At 40.3% G+C, this 16726-nt stretch overlaps 1 protein-coding gene across 1 annotated transcript; it reads right to left on the bottom strand.

Moving 5' to 3' along the window:
- Positions 1-3549: 3549 nt before the first annotated feature.
- Positions 3550-10537, bottom strand: LOC307155666 (outer dynein arm-docking complex subunit 4-like). The gene is made up of 10 exons (XM_079866486.1): positions 10388-10537; positions 10221-10276; positions 9924-10071; positions 9602-9826; positions 6498-6626; positions 6323-6401; positions 5349-5435; positions 5043-5239; positions 4756-4856; positions 3550-3678 (listed from the first exon to the last, which is right to left on the bottom strand). Exons 1-10 carry the CDS (start codon positions 10506-10508, stop codon positions 3643-3645), a joined length of 1179 nt encoding a protein of 392 aa, XP_079722612.1. The 5' UTR covers positions 10509-10537; the 3' UTR covers positions 3550-3642.
- Positions 10538-16726: the final 6189 nt, after the last annotated feature.

The raw sequence follows: 16726 nt of genomic DNA, 5'->3' as shown, positions 1-16726 counted from the left end.
AAGCAGCTTCCTCATTCCTGGTGAAGGAGAGTCACTTTACTGCTGTGTTTATGTGCCCTAGTGGAGTCAAAAACATTGTAAGTATACGAGTTCCAAGCACATGAATAAATCAATACCTTAAATTCTGCGTTACAGTAGAGAGAGCGGGGTAAGTTGTCACACTGTTCATAACTCCAACACTAGAGGCTCTATCTCAAAAATCAAATAGCCACTTTGTGCGTCTTCTTCTATAGTCAACTTCCTGTTCACATGTGGTCAAGATCACTCTAATCTGAGGTTAACACAATTTTCTTATTTTTCTACTTAAAAAGTAAAACATTTGCACTTTACATTTTATGCAATACAACTTTGTTAGGTATGAATGTTAAAAATTATTATTTTGCACAAAATAGAGGAGACAATAATGTGTCTTTTGACACTTTAACTAAAGTGCTATGTTGAGCTAACCTTGAGATTTAGCCAACATTACCACACATGTCAGTTTGGGGCAAGTTGTCTCAATGACTTTAGGGCAAGTCGTCACATGTGACTTACAAAACACATAGAACATGCTCAAAAAATATTGTGATATTGTAATTTATTTGTAATTGCAATAAGGTTTTTGGAAGGAAGATAAGAAAGGCAGGAATTAAGGAAGAAAGCTTGCCTACCAGTTTAGAGTGGCACACCAGCTGAAGGATTTTGACATAAATTTCCGTACTCTGACTCGGTAATGTCAAAAGATTACCAGAGAAAAAATTGAAAGTCAGACAGCCATGCCAACCACAATGGTTGGTTATACAACGCCACAGAAGATTTTTTCACCTGATTTGGAAAAGCATCTTGTTGAGTATATTACTGGGTCAGCTGACATTTATTTTGGTCTGTCGCCAAGTGAGGTCAGAATGCTTGCCTACCAGTTTGCTGTGGCACACCAGCTGAAGTTCACGCCTTTGTGGGCAGAAAAAGAAAAGGCCAGCAAAGAGTGGTTTACAGGCTTCTTAAAGCGGCATACAATGCTGTCAATGAGAAAGCCAGAGGCAAATAGCCTTGCCAGGGCAAGTAGCTTCAACAGAGAGAATGTTAATGCTTTCTTTGACAACTTAGAGAAAGTGTGAGTTTGGACCAGGAGACATTTGTAATGTTGATGAAACTGGGGTCACCACTGTAGATAAACCAGACAAAGTGGTGGCCAGACGTGGATTCAAACAAGGAGGGTTACTGACCTCTGCTGAAAGGGGAACCCTTGTCACACTGGCCTGTGCTCTCTCAGCCACAGGGAATAGTATACCTCCATACTTTAATTTCCCCCGTTTCAACTTCTGCGATCATTTCCTGATCAACGGGCAACCTGGCAGCAAAGGAGAGGCAAATTCCTCTGGATGGATGAAAGACACGCACTTTGTTGACCTCCTGAAACATTTCAGTGAACATACAAAGCACTCACAGGAGAAGCCCTGTTTACTCCTTTTGGACAACCACGAGTCTCATCTGTCCATTGATGGACTCAATTATGCCAAAGAAAATGGCATAATCATGCTGTCATTCCCACCCCACTGCTCACATCGGCTCCAACCATTAGACATGTCTGTCTACGGGCCACTAAAGAGGCACATCAACATTGTGTGATGCCTGGATGAGGAACAACCCCAGAAAGACAATGTTAAATTATGACATTCCCGGGATTGTGGCATTTGCCTATCCTCTGGCTGCAACCCCCTTGAACATTCAGTCTGACTTTAGAGTGGCTGGGGTTCAACCTTACAACAGAGATGCATTTCTGGAAACCGAGTTTGCACCATCCTACGTCACAGATGGCCCCATTCAGAACCCTTCCCTGCCAGGCCCCAGCATCAACTCTGCTCTGTCAGGCTCCAGCACCAACTCTGCTCTGTCAGGCCCCAGCACCAACTCTGCTCTGTCAGGCCCCAGCACCAATTCTGCTCTGTCAGGCTCCAGCACCAACTCAACTCTGCCAGGCTCCAGCACCAACTTTGCCAACTATGGATCTATGTGCAAGCCAGAGAACGTTTGAGTTTAAAGTTCAAAGTAAAGTGGTCTTGCCACTTAATGTGTTTTGATTGAAATAATTGTTTTTCCAGATTCTCCAGGCATGATTGTTTATATTTCCAGTTCTGGTTTGAATTTAAAAATTAAAATCAATATTCACAAATAAGTAGATGTGTTCTTATTTTTATATAATTTAGTGTGACAACTTACCCGCCGATGGGGCAAATTGTCACAAGTGCACACTCTCTATTCAACAGTCTACAACTCCGTAATGAATAAGATATTAAGATGTTATGAATACAACATATGTGCCCAAGATTTCCTTCTTTCATTTGGTATGACATTTGTACCATTGTGATGTATGGTGCTCAGTAAATGTTAGACAGTGTGAAAAGTGTGACAACATACCCCGCTCTCCCCCATTCAGTTATGACTCAATTCCGCCCGTGCTGGGCTTTACTTTCAGGTTTATTTGCCGTAGTTTGCACGTTGGCTTGATGAAGAGATTCTCAGCTGATCATCTGATGTGATGTGTGTTGCTGCAACGCTGTCATATCTGGCTATAACATGTCATATAACACGCTATTACACATTTATTTTTAAGCATTGTTGGGAGGAGTAAAATTTACAGTTTTGCGGCCCAGATCACCTCCTGATGTGGCTTGAGCGATCGGATTCAAATCTAAAACGTACCCTCTCACACAAACAAATTGGCAGCAATTCATATACGCAATCTGTCTGTAACGGTCACCAGCTGGAGTGCCCTTGAGAGCCACCAGAGGGCACTCCACACCAGACTATCATGTTTCACTCACAAACTACATTTCCCAGAACTCACTGCCCGGACTCATCATCACTGATTGCATTCACATGTATCTCATTACCTTGTTAGTTTCAGCCTATTTATTCCATGTTCATTCATTCACTCACTGCAAAGTTTTGTTTTAGTGTCACACTGCATCTCTGAGCATTTTTCCTGGTTTCCTGTTTCTTGGTTTTTGGATTTCTTGCCTGTTCCGTGATTACTCTCTTGCGTCTGACCCCTGCCTGTTTTGGTTTGGTTTGTTTGTTTGTTTGTTTATTTATTTGGACTGCCTACCTGTGTTTTGACCCATTGCCTGTACTTTGGATTACGCCTTTGGATTGCCCATAATAAAACACTGCATTTGGATATCACGTCCATGATTTGGAGCAGTTTGTGACACTGTCAGGGCATATACTTGTGTTCATTTTTGTTGAGCACTTACACATACACAAAGTCAATATCGACTCAATAGATGGAGTGTAACCTAAACACATTTGTATGATTTTCAATTCAGACATGTTTGGATTATGAGTATTTCTCTTTATCAACAGAAGGTAACAGCACAAGTGTGTGTCTATAGCAAAACATTAACAGTATCTGGGCAACATTGCTTGGACATGATTTGTTATAACTCTGAATCTGTGACAGTCTGTTTATATAAAACTATGCAAAACATATTTTTACCATATGCAAACAAGCACAGAGAAGGCAGTCATAAAGTAATTCTTAACCAATGACACGCGAATGCAATCCAACACAATGTTCCTCAGGCAGATTTTATTCCACTAGTAAGGATGCATTAGTTCTGACTTTGATTGCAGACATTTTATTCAGATGGGTTCCTCGTCTTACTGGCTCACTCTGTGTCTTGCTTCACGAAGAGCCTGCAGAGCGAGAAATTGAGGAGTTGATTAAAGTGAGTCAAATAATAGCAGAGCAACATGAAGAAATATGATATTAGATCAACGGGATAGTCAAGAATCAGGTAACATGCAAACAATGAAAATGTAGTTATTACAATTATCAGTTCATATTATGACAAAACAACTAGTATTGATGAGTATTCTGTCACCATGTACTAACTACGCACAACACAACAAGATTCCAGAGATGTAATGCGCGCAATGTAACATCAGAACAGCTGTTTCCCTGGCATAAAATTAAGACAACGTTTTCGTAACTTTTTATTTCCATGACTTCTAAAATGCTTCTCCAAGCATAATCTTTGTCATTGCTTTCCTTACGGAAGTCTCTGTGGTTTTGTCATATAATATAAACTAATATTTCTTAGCTTCCATAATCAATCTCCTTTTATCCACTTTTAATGTTTAATATGCATAAGCCCCACGGGGTGATGCCATAGAAGTAGAAACTAAGCGAAAGACAAAATGTAGTGTGGCTTGACGGAGTTGCCTGATCATTTTAATGCATGACTAACAGTGAGAAACAGTTTCAAGGGAATTCTACAGGATAGACATTGCAGAATATTACTAACCAGACACTCAAGAGGTGAGGCTTTAGGTGTGGTAACATCAGTGAGATTTCGGCAAAATTTTGATGGCAAAAAAGGTCAGTTGTCCATTGTCAGTAGCAATGTATGAAGCATAGACTCACACTTTCAAACCATGCAGCTTTACAAACCAAGCGTGACCAATATAAACCCAATGCTAAATCTGCATTGGGGAAATCTTTTGTTCTTGCAAAATGTCTGATCGCATGGATTCTAATTGAAATGACTGGAATATGCCTGCAAACATTTGCCGAACAATGGTAAATGTGACCGCACTTTTAGTCAAACTGACAATAACTTCCATATTGGTCCTCTGTGACATACACAGAAACAATAGCGCTCATCCTGTGTGATTCAGAATCTCAGTCATTTTAATGTAGTTTGAAGGGGACTATAGAAAAGGCCGCGAGCGAGATGGATGGTGAGAGGGATGAGGGAGAGAGAGGGAGACCTTCTGGATGGCTTCGCTGGCGGAGTCGTCCTGCAGCAGTTTTGCCCGGTCCAGTGCTCTCTCAAAGTGTAACACACTGGCCTTGTAGTTACCCAGCTTCACTATGTAAGAGAGAAAGAGGATGTAAAGTGATGTAATCGCACAGCATGGCGTAGATCAAATATACATAACGACCACATTAACGTCCTATTGATTCTGAGCATTGTGGGAAATCAGATTATTCATGGTCACAGAGTGCATTAAACTGCTGACTTCCTGGGATTCTGGACGATGTAGTTTGGACTCACATTCGGCCTGCGCCATGAGCACACTGGCATTGAGCTGCCATTTCTCATCAGTGATGTCATCCGCTGCCGTGAGCGAGCGGGAGCCATAGTCTCGTGCTTCGCCATAGCGCTTCAGCTCAAGGTAACAGCGGCCGATCTCATGGAACAACCAGGCTTTCTCTAACCCGCCACTTGCTAGAGGCACCTTCTCCTCCCAGCTATGCAAACACACACATAAACACACACAGAACAAAATCACTATTACAATAGACTTGTGTGTGTACATCAACACCAAAGTAAACATTAATTAAAGGCAAATGCACTTACACTTCTATAGCTTGTTGGAACTTGCCAATCCGTGCGTACACGCGGCCAATGTTGTCCAGAGCCCTGGATTTACTGTCCGTCAGGTCGCTATGACACGAAGCACAAACCAAACACACCTGATGAATAGTAGTTTATTAAGTCAAGTCACCTTCATTTATATAGCGCTGTTAACAATATGGATTGTTTCAAAGCAGCTTTACAGTGATAATAGGAAATTACTGTAACAGATTGTTTAGGCTCTACAACAGCTCTAGGATAAAGTTATTGTCCAGCTAAAGTTGGTTTTGATTGATTGATTCACTTCCGTTATGAAGATCATTAGTTATTAACTTAGAGGCCGCTAACACGACACCGCTCTAACAGGAAAACCCTTAACGCGCTCCAGCCGCCCATCCACACAAAACAGTGGCTGGTGTTTCGAGAACGCACTGCCTGAAATAGGTTCGAAAGTGAAAACGATTATCCGTTATCTCTGCGCAAACCTCAAAAACACAACCTTAATAATACAGAATTTTTTTGTCGCGTCTGCGTAGCCACGCGAACCGGAATTATCCTAAACACATTTTATCTGGGGACTGGTTGACACTTCAGGACTGCGTTGTCGTCGTGTCCAGGCGCAGGTCCTTCATCAGATCTGGATACGGCCTGGATACGGCGGACTGCGGTAAACCTCGGATAAACTGAGAGACTAATGTTAGCGTAGACGCCAAACTCAAACAGTAGAGCGTTGGTGCTTGCAACGCCAAGGTCATGGGTTCGATTCCCAGGGAAAGCAAGAACTGATAAGAATGTAAATGTGTATCTTGAAATGCAATGTAAGTCGATTTGGATAAAAGCGTCTGCCAAATGCATAAATGAAAATGAAATGAAATGAGAAGTCTATAATGTGTTATGTGTATGCTAGGCTAAAGCTAGGCCAAATTAACCAACCAAGAAAAACAAAAGGTAGTTTTCCTGCTCTCATGAGCACTCACCCTTTCTTGGCCAGCTCCAGATCTTTCTCATGATGATGCAGAGCCTTGTCCATATTCCCAAGATCCATCAATGCATTGCCTACACAGAACATAAAAGAAAATGTTGTATCTCTGATTCTTGTGCTATTGATATTATATATTTAAGTATTGGGCCGATGAGATTCCCAGACTCTACCAATGCAGCTGTGCAGGTTCCCAAGCACTTCTCTCTTATTGGGCAGCGCCTGCTCAGACCATTCCTTCACCGCCTTCATGAGCTCACGGGCCTTCTTCAGGCCGCTTTCTGCATCGCCGGCACTCAAGGCTGACAATTAAACAAATAACTCTCAATAAACAATAACATACAGAACATTTTCTGAAAATGTTTGCCAATACAAATGTTATGCGATACCAGAGTGTTGCTAAGATTGTTTCTATGAGTCTATAGGATTTTTTGGCCTGTTTTTTGTCCACCAGGAAAAAATCATGTGTCACCTAAAAAATCTCTTACGGTTTGGTAATTTTTGTAAAATTTCACAGAAGTCATTTTCAAATCAAGCAGTTTTCTGTTAGTCAATGTGGTGAACCCACGTGACAAATGTGAATCTCATGTGAAATTCCAGAATGTGTGGACTGGATTCCCATTGAAAAGACTGGATTTCACCCACGAAAATCCTCTGAACAACAGTAAATCTGCAGCAGCTTTATAAAAGTAATAACACTTCTCAACAAGTAGCAGAATTTGATGTATTGTTCATGTCCATGGCACAAATGGTTCACAGTTATGCGCCAAAGTTTCATAGTTATATTTAGGGGTTTGTTCAAATGTCCTTAACAAGCACTATTAACTTACATTAATAAAATGTAAATAATCAGCCAGGTGTGTTATGTATCTGGTCTGCTAACACACACATTGTGGAGTGACCTAGAGAATAATTAGGATCATAATTCCAACATTATCTCCAAGTTGTTGTAGGTCAGTCACTCATCAGTTAGCTAATAATCATAGGCATTCACTGCAGTTCACAAGTTTGGGGTCGGTAAGATTGTTTTTAGATAAGATAAATAAATGAATCTTTTATTCAGCAAGGATGCATTAAATTGATCAAAAGTGACAGTACAGACATGTATAATGTTTGTAATGACATTAACTCAAAGGGGAAATATTAATAATAATCCATAATTACCAATTATGATTAATTATTAATATTTGGGTCAGTTAATTAGATTAACTTTGAGGTAAGCTAATTAATATTAAAATCAATTAATCAGTTCCAATGAACTCTTTGATTATTCATTTATTCTAAGAAAAGTGTATCGTTCATCGTCACTGAAAAATAATTATTCCTTAGCATGTACAGAAATTAGAGCATACTGTAACAAAATCAAAATCGTAAAAGAGACTTTGTATGCAAACAGAGGATCAGAAATCAAATTCATAATTGTGCACAAGTTTTATTAATTAAATCACAAACATAAATAACACTAAACAAACATAAATACATTCATACATCCATACACACATGCATAGGTAAAGGGATGAGTGATGTGGAACCGGAAACAGGAAATAGAACTATGGAGCACGATCTATTTAAGTATGAAAAGAACCATCAGCTTATTTCAGTGCACCTCATTAAATGTATACCTTGCATGGTCAATTCTTGAAGTGGTTGAAGATTGAATTCGTCGCTGGGTCCTTGAGTGTCAAATGTCACTTTATGAGCTGCAATCATTTCTTCTCCGTTGGATGAAGGAGATTGTATTGTCGCTGCTCTCATGGCTGGAGTGCAGATTGTGGCCTGCACGCTCTGGGCCAGCAGGACACGAAGAGCACATGGTGAGAGTTGCGAGGGACTTCGTCCGTGTTGAATGACGTCACTGAACTTCTGAAGTTGTCCTTGATGCTGGAGTGAGCACATGTCCTGGATGCTTCGGAGCCTCCTGCCCTGGGCCTGTTGAGGCCATGCTGGAACACACGGCATCCTTAAGGCAAGAGTTGTCCGTTTCCTTCTTGGTTGGATTTAAGAAAGGCAGTCTGACTCGGCCTGCAGAGGCCTGCAGGGCCCAGTGGGGGGGAAAGGGGGTCCCCTTCCCCCCACAGGATTCACTTGGAGCTGCAGTTTAGGTCAGAGGACAAGAGCTAAGAGGGCCGGATCTTGTGGTCAGTGACTTTTAAAGCGTGAGGATGGCACACCCATTTGGAGCTGTAAGAGCCAATAAGAAGTGTCTTCCTTTGGAGGGAAAATGTCTTTTTATGACCTTTGTTCAAGCATGCTCATTTGCAATGTGTACTTTCATTGGGTGTTTAAGAAAATAATCTTCAAGATCCTTATAATTCTAATGCGTCACAAAGTTAGCAAAATGTAATGTAAATTAACAAATTGGGAATGCAGATTGGAGTTTATAGAGACCAAATACGCCACACATCTGATTTTGGTAAACCATAGTATGCAACAAAGTCTGAAAATCATGAGGTGGGAGAATTAGATACATGTCTACACATTTCTCAAGAGGTTATACATAGAATACATAGGTTTATCTCTCCTTCTCAGCGAGAATTAAGTGAGAGTCCCGTTTTGGTTGTATAATCAAATTAATATATATATCAAAGTATATACATAATAGTACCCAAGCTAGTAAATCATTCACAAAATGTTCTGGAATGTATGTTACTTTCATGTTGGTCAGTTCATTGTTAAATGAATGCAGGAGAGTTCATTTTGCAGATTGTTTCTGTCTTTCCATGGTCTCTCTCTTGCCTTTGGCCTGCATTCTTTAACACCCATAAAACCTTATCTGATTGTTGTCCAGGTAACGGAGACCGTCTTGTTGGAGGATGGGACGCAGATCCCAGAGAAGTTTGAAAGTTTTTATGGTACATGTACCAAATAAGTGTGTCTGATCTGGTCTCAGTTGTTACATGTTACAAAAGAAAGTATCAAATTTTCCACAAAAATATTAAGCAGTCCAACTGTTTACAACATTGATAACAATACGAAAAAGTTCTTGAGCATCAAATTAGCATATCATAATGATTTCTGAAGGATCATGTGACACTGAAGACTGGAGTAATGATGCTGAAATTATTTTAAACCGTAATAATATTTCCCAATATGATCGAACAAATGCAGCCTTGATGAGCATCAAATATTTATTTCAAAAACATTAAAAAAATCTTACTGACCCCCAACTCTGACAGTAGTTTATGATTTTGCATGTGCAACATGAGTATGCAACTAATGCTGAAACGTTCTTGTTAGGAACCTAATGCTGTGAACTTTGAACTCTGCAGAGGTTCACCTTTGTCAATATCCTCCAGACTGGCGAGGACATATCGGGTCGGGTCTGAGGGTGGCTTGTGTTGAACCCGGCTCCACCGCTGCTGCACTAGTGTTCGGTCTCGTTGACGAGCATAGATGGGCTTCTGCTGCTGCCAGAATGCTGTCCGCGTGTCCAGATAGGAGATACAGCCCACGATCAGATCTTGCACACGCTCTCCAGTTCCAATCTTACCTTTTATAAGATCTGTATGGGAGCAGATTGCCATAGTTTATATAGAATATGGACCATCATAGATGCAAACTAACATCAAACAAGTCCTAAAAAACATGAAAACACACACCTTCATCTTGCAGAAGTTTATCTAAGAATTCTCTGTCACTGTACAGTTCTCCAAGAAGTTGTTTGGCTGCTTTTTCATATTTGCTCTTCTTCTGGCCATGCTTTTTGGATTCCTTCTTATGAGAATGACTCAAATGCTTGGGACGAACCTTTGGGAACGCATCAAACAAACAAATATGCATTACTAACTGCTAAAATGAACATAAACGTAAATTATAAACAATGGTGTGATGGTGTGGTATGAGTGACGGGGTAGGTGGCATAACGGAAGAGAGAGAACGAGCAAGAGATAGCTCACCCCGTTGTAGAAGAAAGACAGGTCTCCTTTATTCTCCAACTTCACAGAGGAAGGAGCTTTTAGGTCGGGGAGAGAGAGGCAGATGAGGGTTACTGACTTAAGTCACTTTGTTGTGTAACCAAAACATGAACTCTTCATTTCTCATCATGTTGTGTCTAAGGACTCACTGCCCACTGAGTTCTCGATTGCCTCTTGAGCTTTCTGGATTCCCAGTCTGAACTCCTGTAGCTCTGGACGTAGCTTATGGCCTCTGTGATAGTAGACCAATGCAAACTCAAAATCCCCCATAGTGTAGAGGGCTTCAGCCTTCTGATACAGACCCTGCAGGACACAGGGTGGAGAACTAGAGAGAATCAGGTGACTTGTTAGCACATCAGAAATACAGTAAAAACAGGAATATTGTGAACTATTATAAATCCAGTCTTCATTCATTGTCACATGGTCCTTCAGAAATTATTCTGATATTTTGAGATGCTGCTTTGGTGCTCAAGCATTTTTTTTATGATCAATGTTGAAAACAGTTGTGCTGCTTAAAGTCCCCCTGTAGTAAATAATTTTATCGCTTAAAACTCATCTCTGATCACCAAAATGACAAGTTTTTTTTAACTCTACATCCTTGCTTCATTTAGTATACGCAGATTCATTAATATTTCAAATTAAGGTATATTTCAATCTGGAAGGTAGCATTATTTGATAGAACACCGGCACAGTAACTTCATATTGACACGGGGCTAAACAAAGGCAGAGCACCGTAACTCAATTTGAACGTTCCAAAACAAAGCCAAAGAGCGGTAACTGATGTTACGGTGTTCTGCCTTGGTTTCTCATGGGCTTTTGGAAGTTACTGTTAAGACAAATAATTATTTTCTCGAAAAAAAATGGAATTGATTCAAGATACTTATCCACATGATAAAGAAGGTCTTGAATGTGCCAAAAATATAAATAACTCATTTTCGACCAAAAACGAAGTTACGGTCTTTTGCCTTTGCACGGCAGACTAGTCAGAACTGAATAGTTGATATCTGAATGACAGATCCCCATAGAAGTCAATGGCATTTTTTTTTATTTGTTACTAGTAACAAAAGAATAGTTACTAGTCACTATTGGAATAAGTACTAGTATCTAATGAATAAGTACTAGTATCTAATGAATAAGTACTAGTATCTAATAATAAGTACTAGTAACTAATGAATAAGTACTAGTATCTAATAAATAAGAACTAGTATCTAATGAATAAGTACTAGCATCTATTTAATAGGTACTAGTATCTAATGAATAAGTACTAGTATCTAATGAATAAGTACTAGTATCTAATGAATAAGTACTAGTATCTATTGAATAAGTACTAGTACCTAAAGAATAAGCACTAGTATCTAAAGAATAGGCACTAGTACCTAAAGAAAAAGCACTAGTAGCTAATGAATAAGTACTAGGACTTAATGGAATAGATACTAGTATCTAAAAAATAAGTACTAGTAGCATGAAAATAGATACTAGTCGGTTGAAATGATTAAATGTTAAAACGGCTTGCCATAGCAGAGCCTGTTGTTCAAATCATCAAATCACATAGCACCTGTTAACTGTTAACTTGTAATTAGCACTGATTAGCACCATGTCGGAGCAACCAGAGGGCGAAGGGGTTTTTAATCGTCTTTTTAATGCTGGTAGCTACTGTTTCAAACTGAAAAAAAAAAAAAAAAAAAAAAGAACTAATCTGAACTAAGAACTTTTTTTCTCATCTAAGGAACTTAATGTTATTGTACTTCCATGGCAAGAATAGCATGCATGTCAGCATCTTTTTTAAAGTGAATTAGTGTGAATCTCTTTCACGCATAAATCTTACGTCAACAATAACCTATGTAATTTTAAGCATGATCATAAACATAGCATTGCAACATTTTAGATTTTTTTTGTATATAAAATATTGTATATAATTTGTATATATATATAAAAAAACATTTTCTGGTGTTTTTTTTTTTATTATTATTACAGCCAATGCCATGACTGCTTCTTTCTTCTTCCATTCATAGAAATAAGGAAATGAACCCACTTCTTTGATTATGGCGGGGAGGGGAAATTACTTATTTATGGATATCTAAAATAGAGCAACGTAGGTCATGCACAATAATTTGCACTAGTCATAATGACGTTTGAGATATCTTTAACTTTCATTCTGCCTAGTCAAAACTGAATTACAGATATCTGCAATTGTCATTTAAGATGTGTGACGAGTTGAATGTCGTAGATGTGTGACGAGTTGAATGTCGTTTTCAATGACGTCATTGCAGATATCTGTAATTCAGTTTTGCCTAGTCAAATATGAATTACAGATCCAAAATGAAATTGCGACTAGTCAGAAAGACATTGTTGATATCTACAATGTTAATTCCGGATAGTCGAACTTAGCTTTTAAATGTTAAAAGGGCTTGCCATATGGAAGTAAAATAATGTCAAATGTTTTTGAAACAAAAAGCCTGTTGAATTGCACTACTTGAAAAAAAAAATAGGCATTGCATTAACCATGCTTGCATTTTAATGCATTGTATTTTTAGGGCTTGCATTTTTATGGGCTGAAATTCAACATGGTTGAATATTTAAGCTGTGAATATTTCAATTAAAATCATTTCAAACACATTTTCATTATTAAAAATTCAATAATCCATATTCACCTTTCATATTTCACTTCCAAAATATTCAAACTGTTTAAAAATACAACCTATAATATTCAACAGGCAATTTTCGGTCCATTTTATTTCGCTTTGCAAATTCGCTTCCACAAATTCAGTGGTTCAAATTCGACAGTAAATTCAACGGAACTGCAGGAAAAGCAGTAGATTACCGAGATACTCTCCATCTGCTGTTAGTCAACCTCACCAGCAGGAGGTGCAAAAGCACGTGTTGTTGACGAAGACAGAGCAACAGTTAGAGCAAGCCATTCATTCATGAAAATGAAATGAAAAATGAAAATGATTATCTGTGTCAGTATATATGCGGAAAAGATGATAAAGCCACAAAAGCTGTGTTTATGTTTCATTCAATAATTTCATTGTTACTTTCCCTGTGTAGCCTACATGTCATCAGCTTTCTCTACATGAACAGGATTATAATCGGTTTCCCTCAATACCTCACACTCGAGGATTCCCCTTCTGTCGGGACAAAACGCTTAACGTAGTTTATGGACTAATACAGTGATATAAAAAGACCAAACTCGCACCTTATTGGGGATGTAGGCTGTAGGCTACTATATAGGCTAGATGGACTAAGAATGTGAACGTAACGCGCAAAGTTTCATGCAGAGCGTTACGTGATATAAGTTACTGGCATAAAATCAACACTTGATCAATACTAACACTTTCTCTTCTCTTCTCTTCTCTTCTCTCTCTCTCTCTCTCTACAGTATATATATATATATATATATATATATATATATATATATATATATATAGTATATATATATATATATCACTTGCATATTGTTGTCCTCCTATTGTTAGTTTAACTGTTAATCGCTTTGGATAAAAGCGTCTGCTAAATAAATGACTAAATGTAGCCTAATAAATGTAAAATTGGCTTGACATTGGACATTCGCACATTTAGGGACCGTCTCAAAAGTTGCATAAAACATTGGCATACACGTTTCTAACTTCAATAGCAAACTTTAATTTATTTGAATAATAAAAATCCAAAGGGTGCGCATTATGCCTGACACTACATGAACACTTTACAGTTGGTTTTATGACTGTAAGTCGCTCTATTCAAATGCTATTGAAGTTAGAAACGTGTATACCAAAGTAGTATACACTTTAGAGACGGTCCCTAAATGTGCTAATGTCCAACGTCAAGCCAACTTTATGCCAGTATATCACTGGGAAACGCTCAGCATTAAACTTTGCGCGTTATTCTGAGTCAATCTGCTTGCCTGCGAGTTTGGTTTTTTATATCACTGTAATTAGTCCATTAAGCTACGTTAAGCGTTTTATATGTCCAGCAGGGGAATCCTGAAGTATTGAGGGAAACCCTAATAGCTTGCATGCAGCACATTGCCACAATATAAAGTTAATGTGGTGATACTCAAGTTGAAGGAACAGTTAATCGCTAATTTTAATCCGACTACGCCACCCTGGGGGGCACCAGGGAAATAACTCCCAAGAAAGACACACAGGTAAGTGTTACCATTTGGACAGGCAGATGACCGGAGACGTGAGGGACAATACAAAAATACTTTATTATAAAATGATCAGCACCAATAACAACTCGCTCTCAGGACATAACAAACAATTACACATAACAAATACTTCCTCCGAGCCAAGCTTGGCGGGAACAGGGCAGGCCGGCTGCAACCCAAGAGGTTGTCCAAACCCACCTCAAGTCACCGCAAATCAACCCAACACACCCACACCATAAGGATGTTATGTCAGCACACACAGCACCCGGGGTAGCACACGGTGTAGCACACCACTCGAATGAAGCGGCTAGCCTCCCCCGTTCCACGCCAAATTCTCGCTGGCTCCTGGAGAGAGAGAAAAAAAGGGACTCGTAGTAACAATCAAAAATAAAATACACCAAATAATGAAAAGAAAATAGAATAAAGCCACCAAATATGGCAGCTATGATACTCCAGCCCACTAACGGTGCCTTCCGCCGCTCCAGCTGAAACTCAGCGGCTAGTGGCCCAAAAATAACAGGACCGGGGATGAAAGAAAAACAAACACAAACTTATATTATAATAAACAGGGGAAATGTCCACAAGTAATCACACAAAACGGAATTTACCACAAAGTAAACACTGTTTAGACAAACACACTGTTAGACAAAATCAAAATTCAAAATAAACAATATAGAAAACAACCTGGCGAAACAAAAACAAACAAAAAAAAAATAAACTAAACAAAACTAAATAACCCTGGTAGGCAGCTAGGTAAGCTAGAGAATTAGCCTTCCACCATATCTGCCATGTAATCACCAGGCGTTAGTCCAGCAGCGCATACACTGTAACGAATTAAACTGAGAAAACGTTGCCGGGAAGCAAAACAGCAGCGGCGTCGCGTGCAGCGTTCTCCACATGGATTAGAGACCGTGATGATCCATTCTCCATTCACCTTCAACAACGAGACAAATCAACCTAAATGTCCCGAACCCCGAATGTGAACAAGGGAGAGGTTACTTACAGTTTAGGCAGAATCACAAACGAACGCAGCGTTGTATGGTTACTCACAACCGGAGCTGCAGCTGTTTACTGGCCAGCGTTCACCCGCATCTGCCAACGCGTCCTTACTGCTACATGTGACATAATAATTACCCCAAACACAGCGATAGAGCTCAAGATGTATATATCAACGTACCTGAAAGCAACTCCGCCAGAAACCGATTACAATGCCATCGCCACCAGCCCCGCTATAAATAAACTATAAATGAAGCACATTACTAAAGTAATCCATGTATTTGCACTGCCGAAAGAGAGTGTAAACATACCTTAAGGGGACCGAGAACCGAAACAGAATGCCAGGAAGTGAAAAACCCAGACCTATGAGGACCTGTAAACCCGTCAAAATAAGGGTCCTTAAATACTACGACCGCTTTCCCCTTATTGGAGTACCAAAGCCCCACTCAACAAGGACCAATCGGCAGGCCAAATCACTTATCCGGCCACATTCTACCCCCATTTTCTTTTTTCGGCGCCCCGACAATGACCCAAAGACCCTCACCTCTGCCGTGGCATACTAATACCCTATTCTTGGTCCATGTCCCACGGCCTAAACAAAATAGAGATCCTATTAGACGTAGGAGCTGGTATTGCAGCAGCACTCAAGCCCCCCTCCTCGATGGCACGTGGTAAACGGTGCGGGTTTGAGTGGTGACCTGCAGTAGTACGACCAGTTCTCCGCAATGGGACATTCTCTGTGCACGGAAGACTCTCCGGCAGACTATCAGGCACTGGTATTACCCCGAACGCCAAATTAGGAGCCCCAGAGCCCCCCGACACCGGTGCCCCTTCCTCAGCATCTACTGGTCTACCCTGTGATGTAGAGGGCGCCAGTGACACCAAAACCTGAGGCACCAGGCCCTGACTTACCGGAGGAGTCTCTGACACCCACATCACCAGATCAACATCTTCAGAGGACCCCTCTAGGGGAAGCTCCTCTTCCTCCATCACTGGGGGATCTAGGGAAGCTGGGACCGGACCATCCCTCCGGATCCTGGCCTTCAAGGCTGAGCGATGAACGCATTTAACCTTACCCAAGTCTCCCACTGGTGCAATAGTATATACCGCCCCACCCTTCGTAGGTGCCCTCACGACCTGATACACCACCGGGCTCCACAGGTCCTGAATTTTATGACGACCTCTAGCGCCATACTCACGCAGGTATACTAACTGGCCCTCCCCCAGTGGTGCATCACGGACATGGGCATCATGTCGCGCCCTGCGGCGACCAGCGGCAGCTTCCAGTCTTCCCCGTGCCCCCTCAAAAGCCACCTGAAGCCTAACCTGATGTTCCCTCATCCAC

This window comes from Squalius cephalus (assembly GCF_949319135.1).
Source record: "Squalius cephalus genome assembly, chromosome: 1".
Classification (NCBI taxonomy): Eukaryota; Metazoa; Chordata; class Actinopteri; order Cypriniformes; family Leuciscidae; genus Squalius; species Squalius cephalus.
This window is presented reverse-complemented; position numbering and strand designations above follow the sequence as displayed.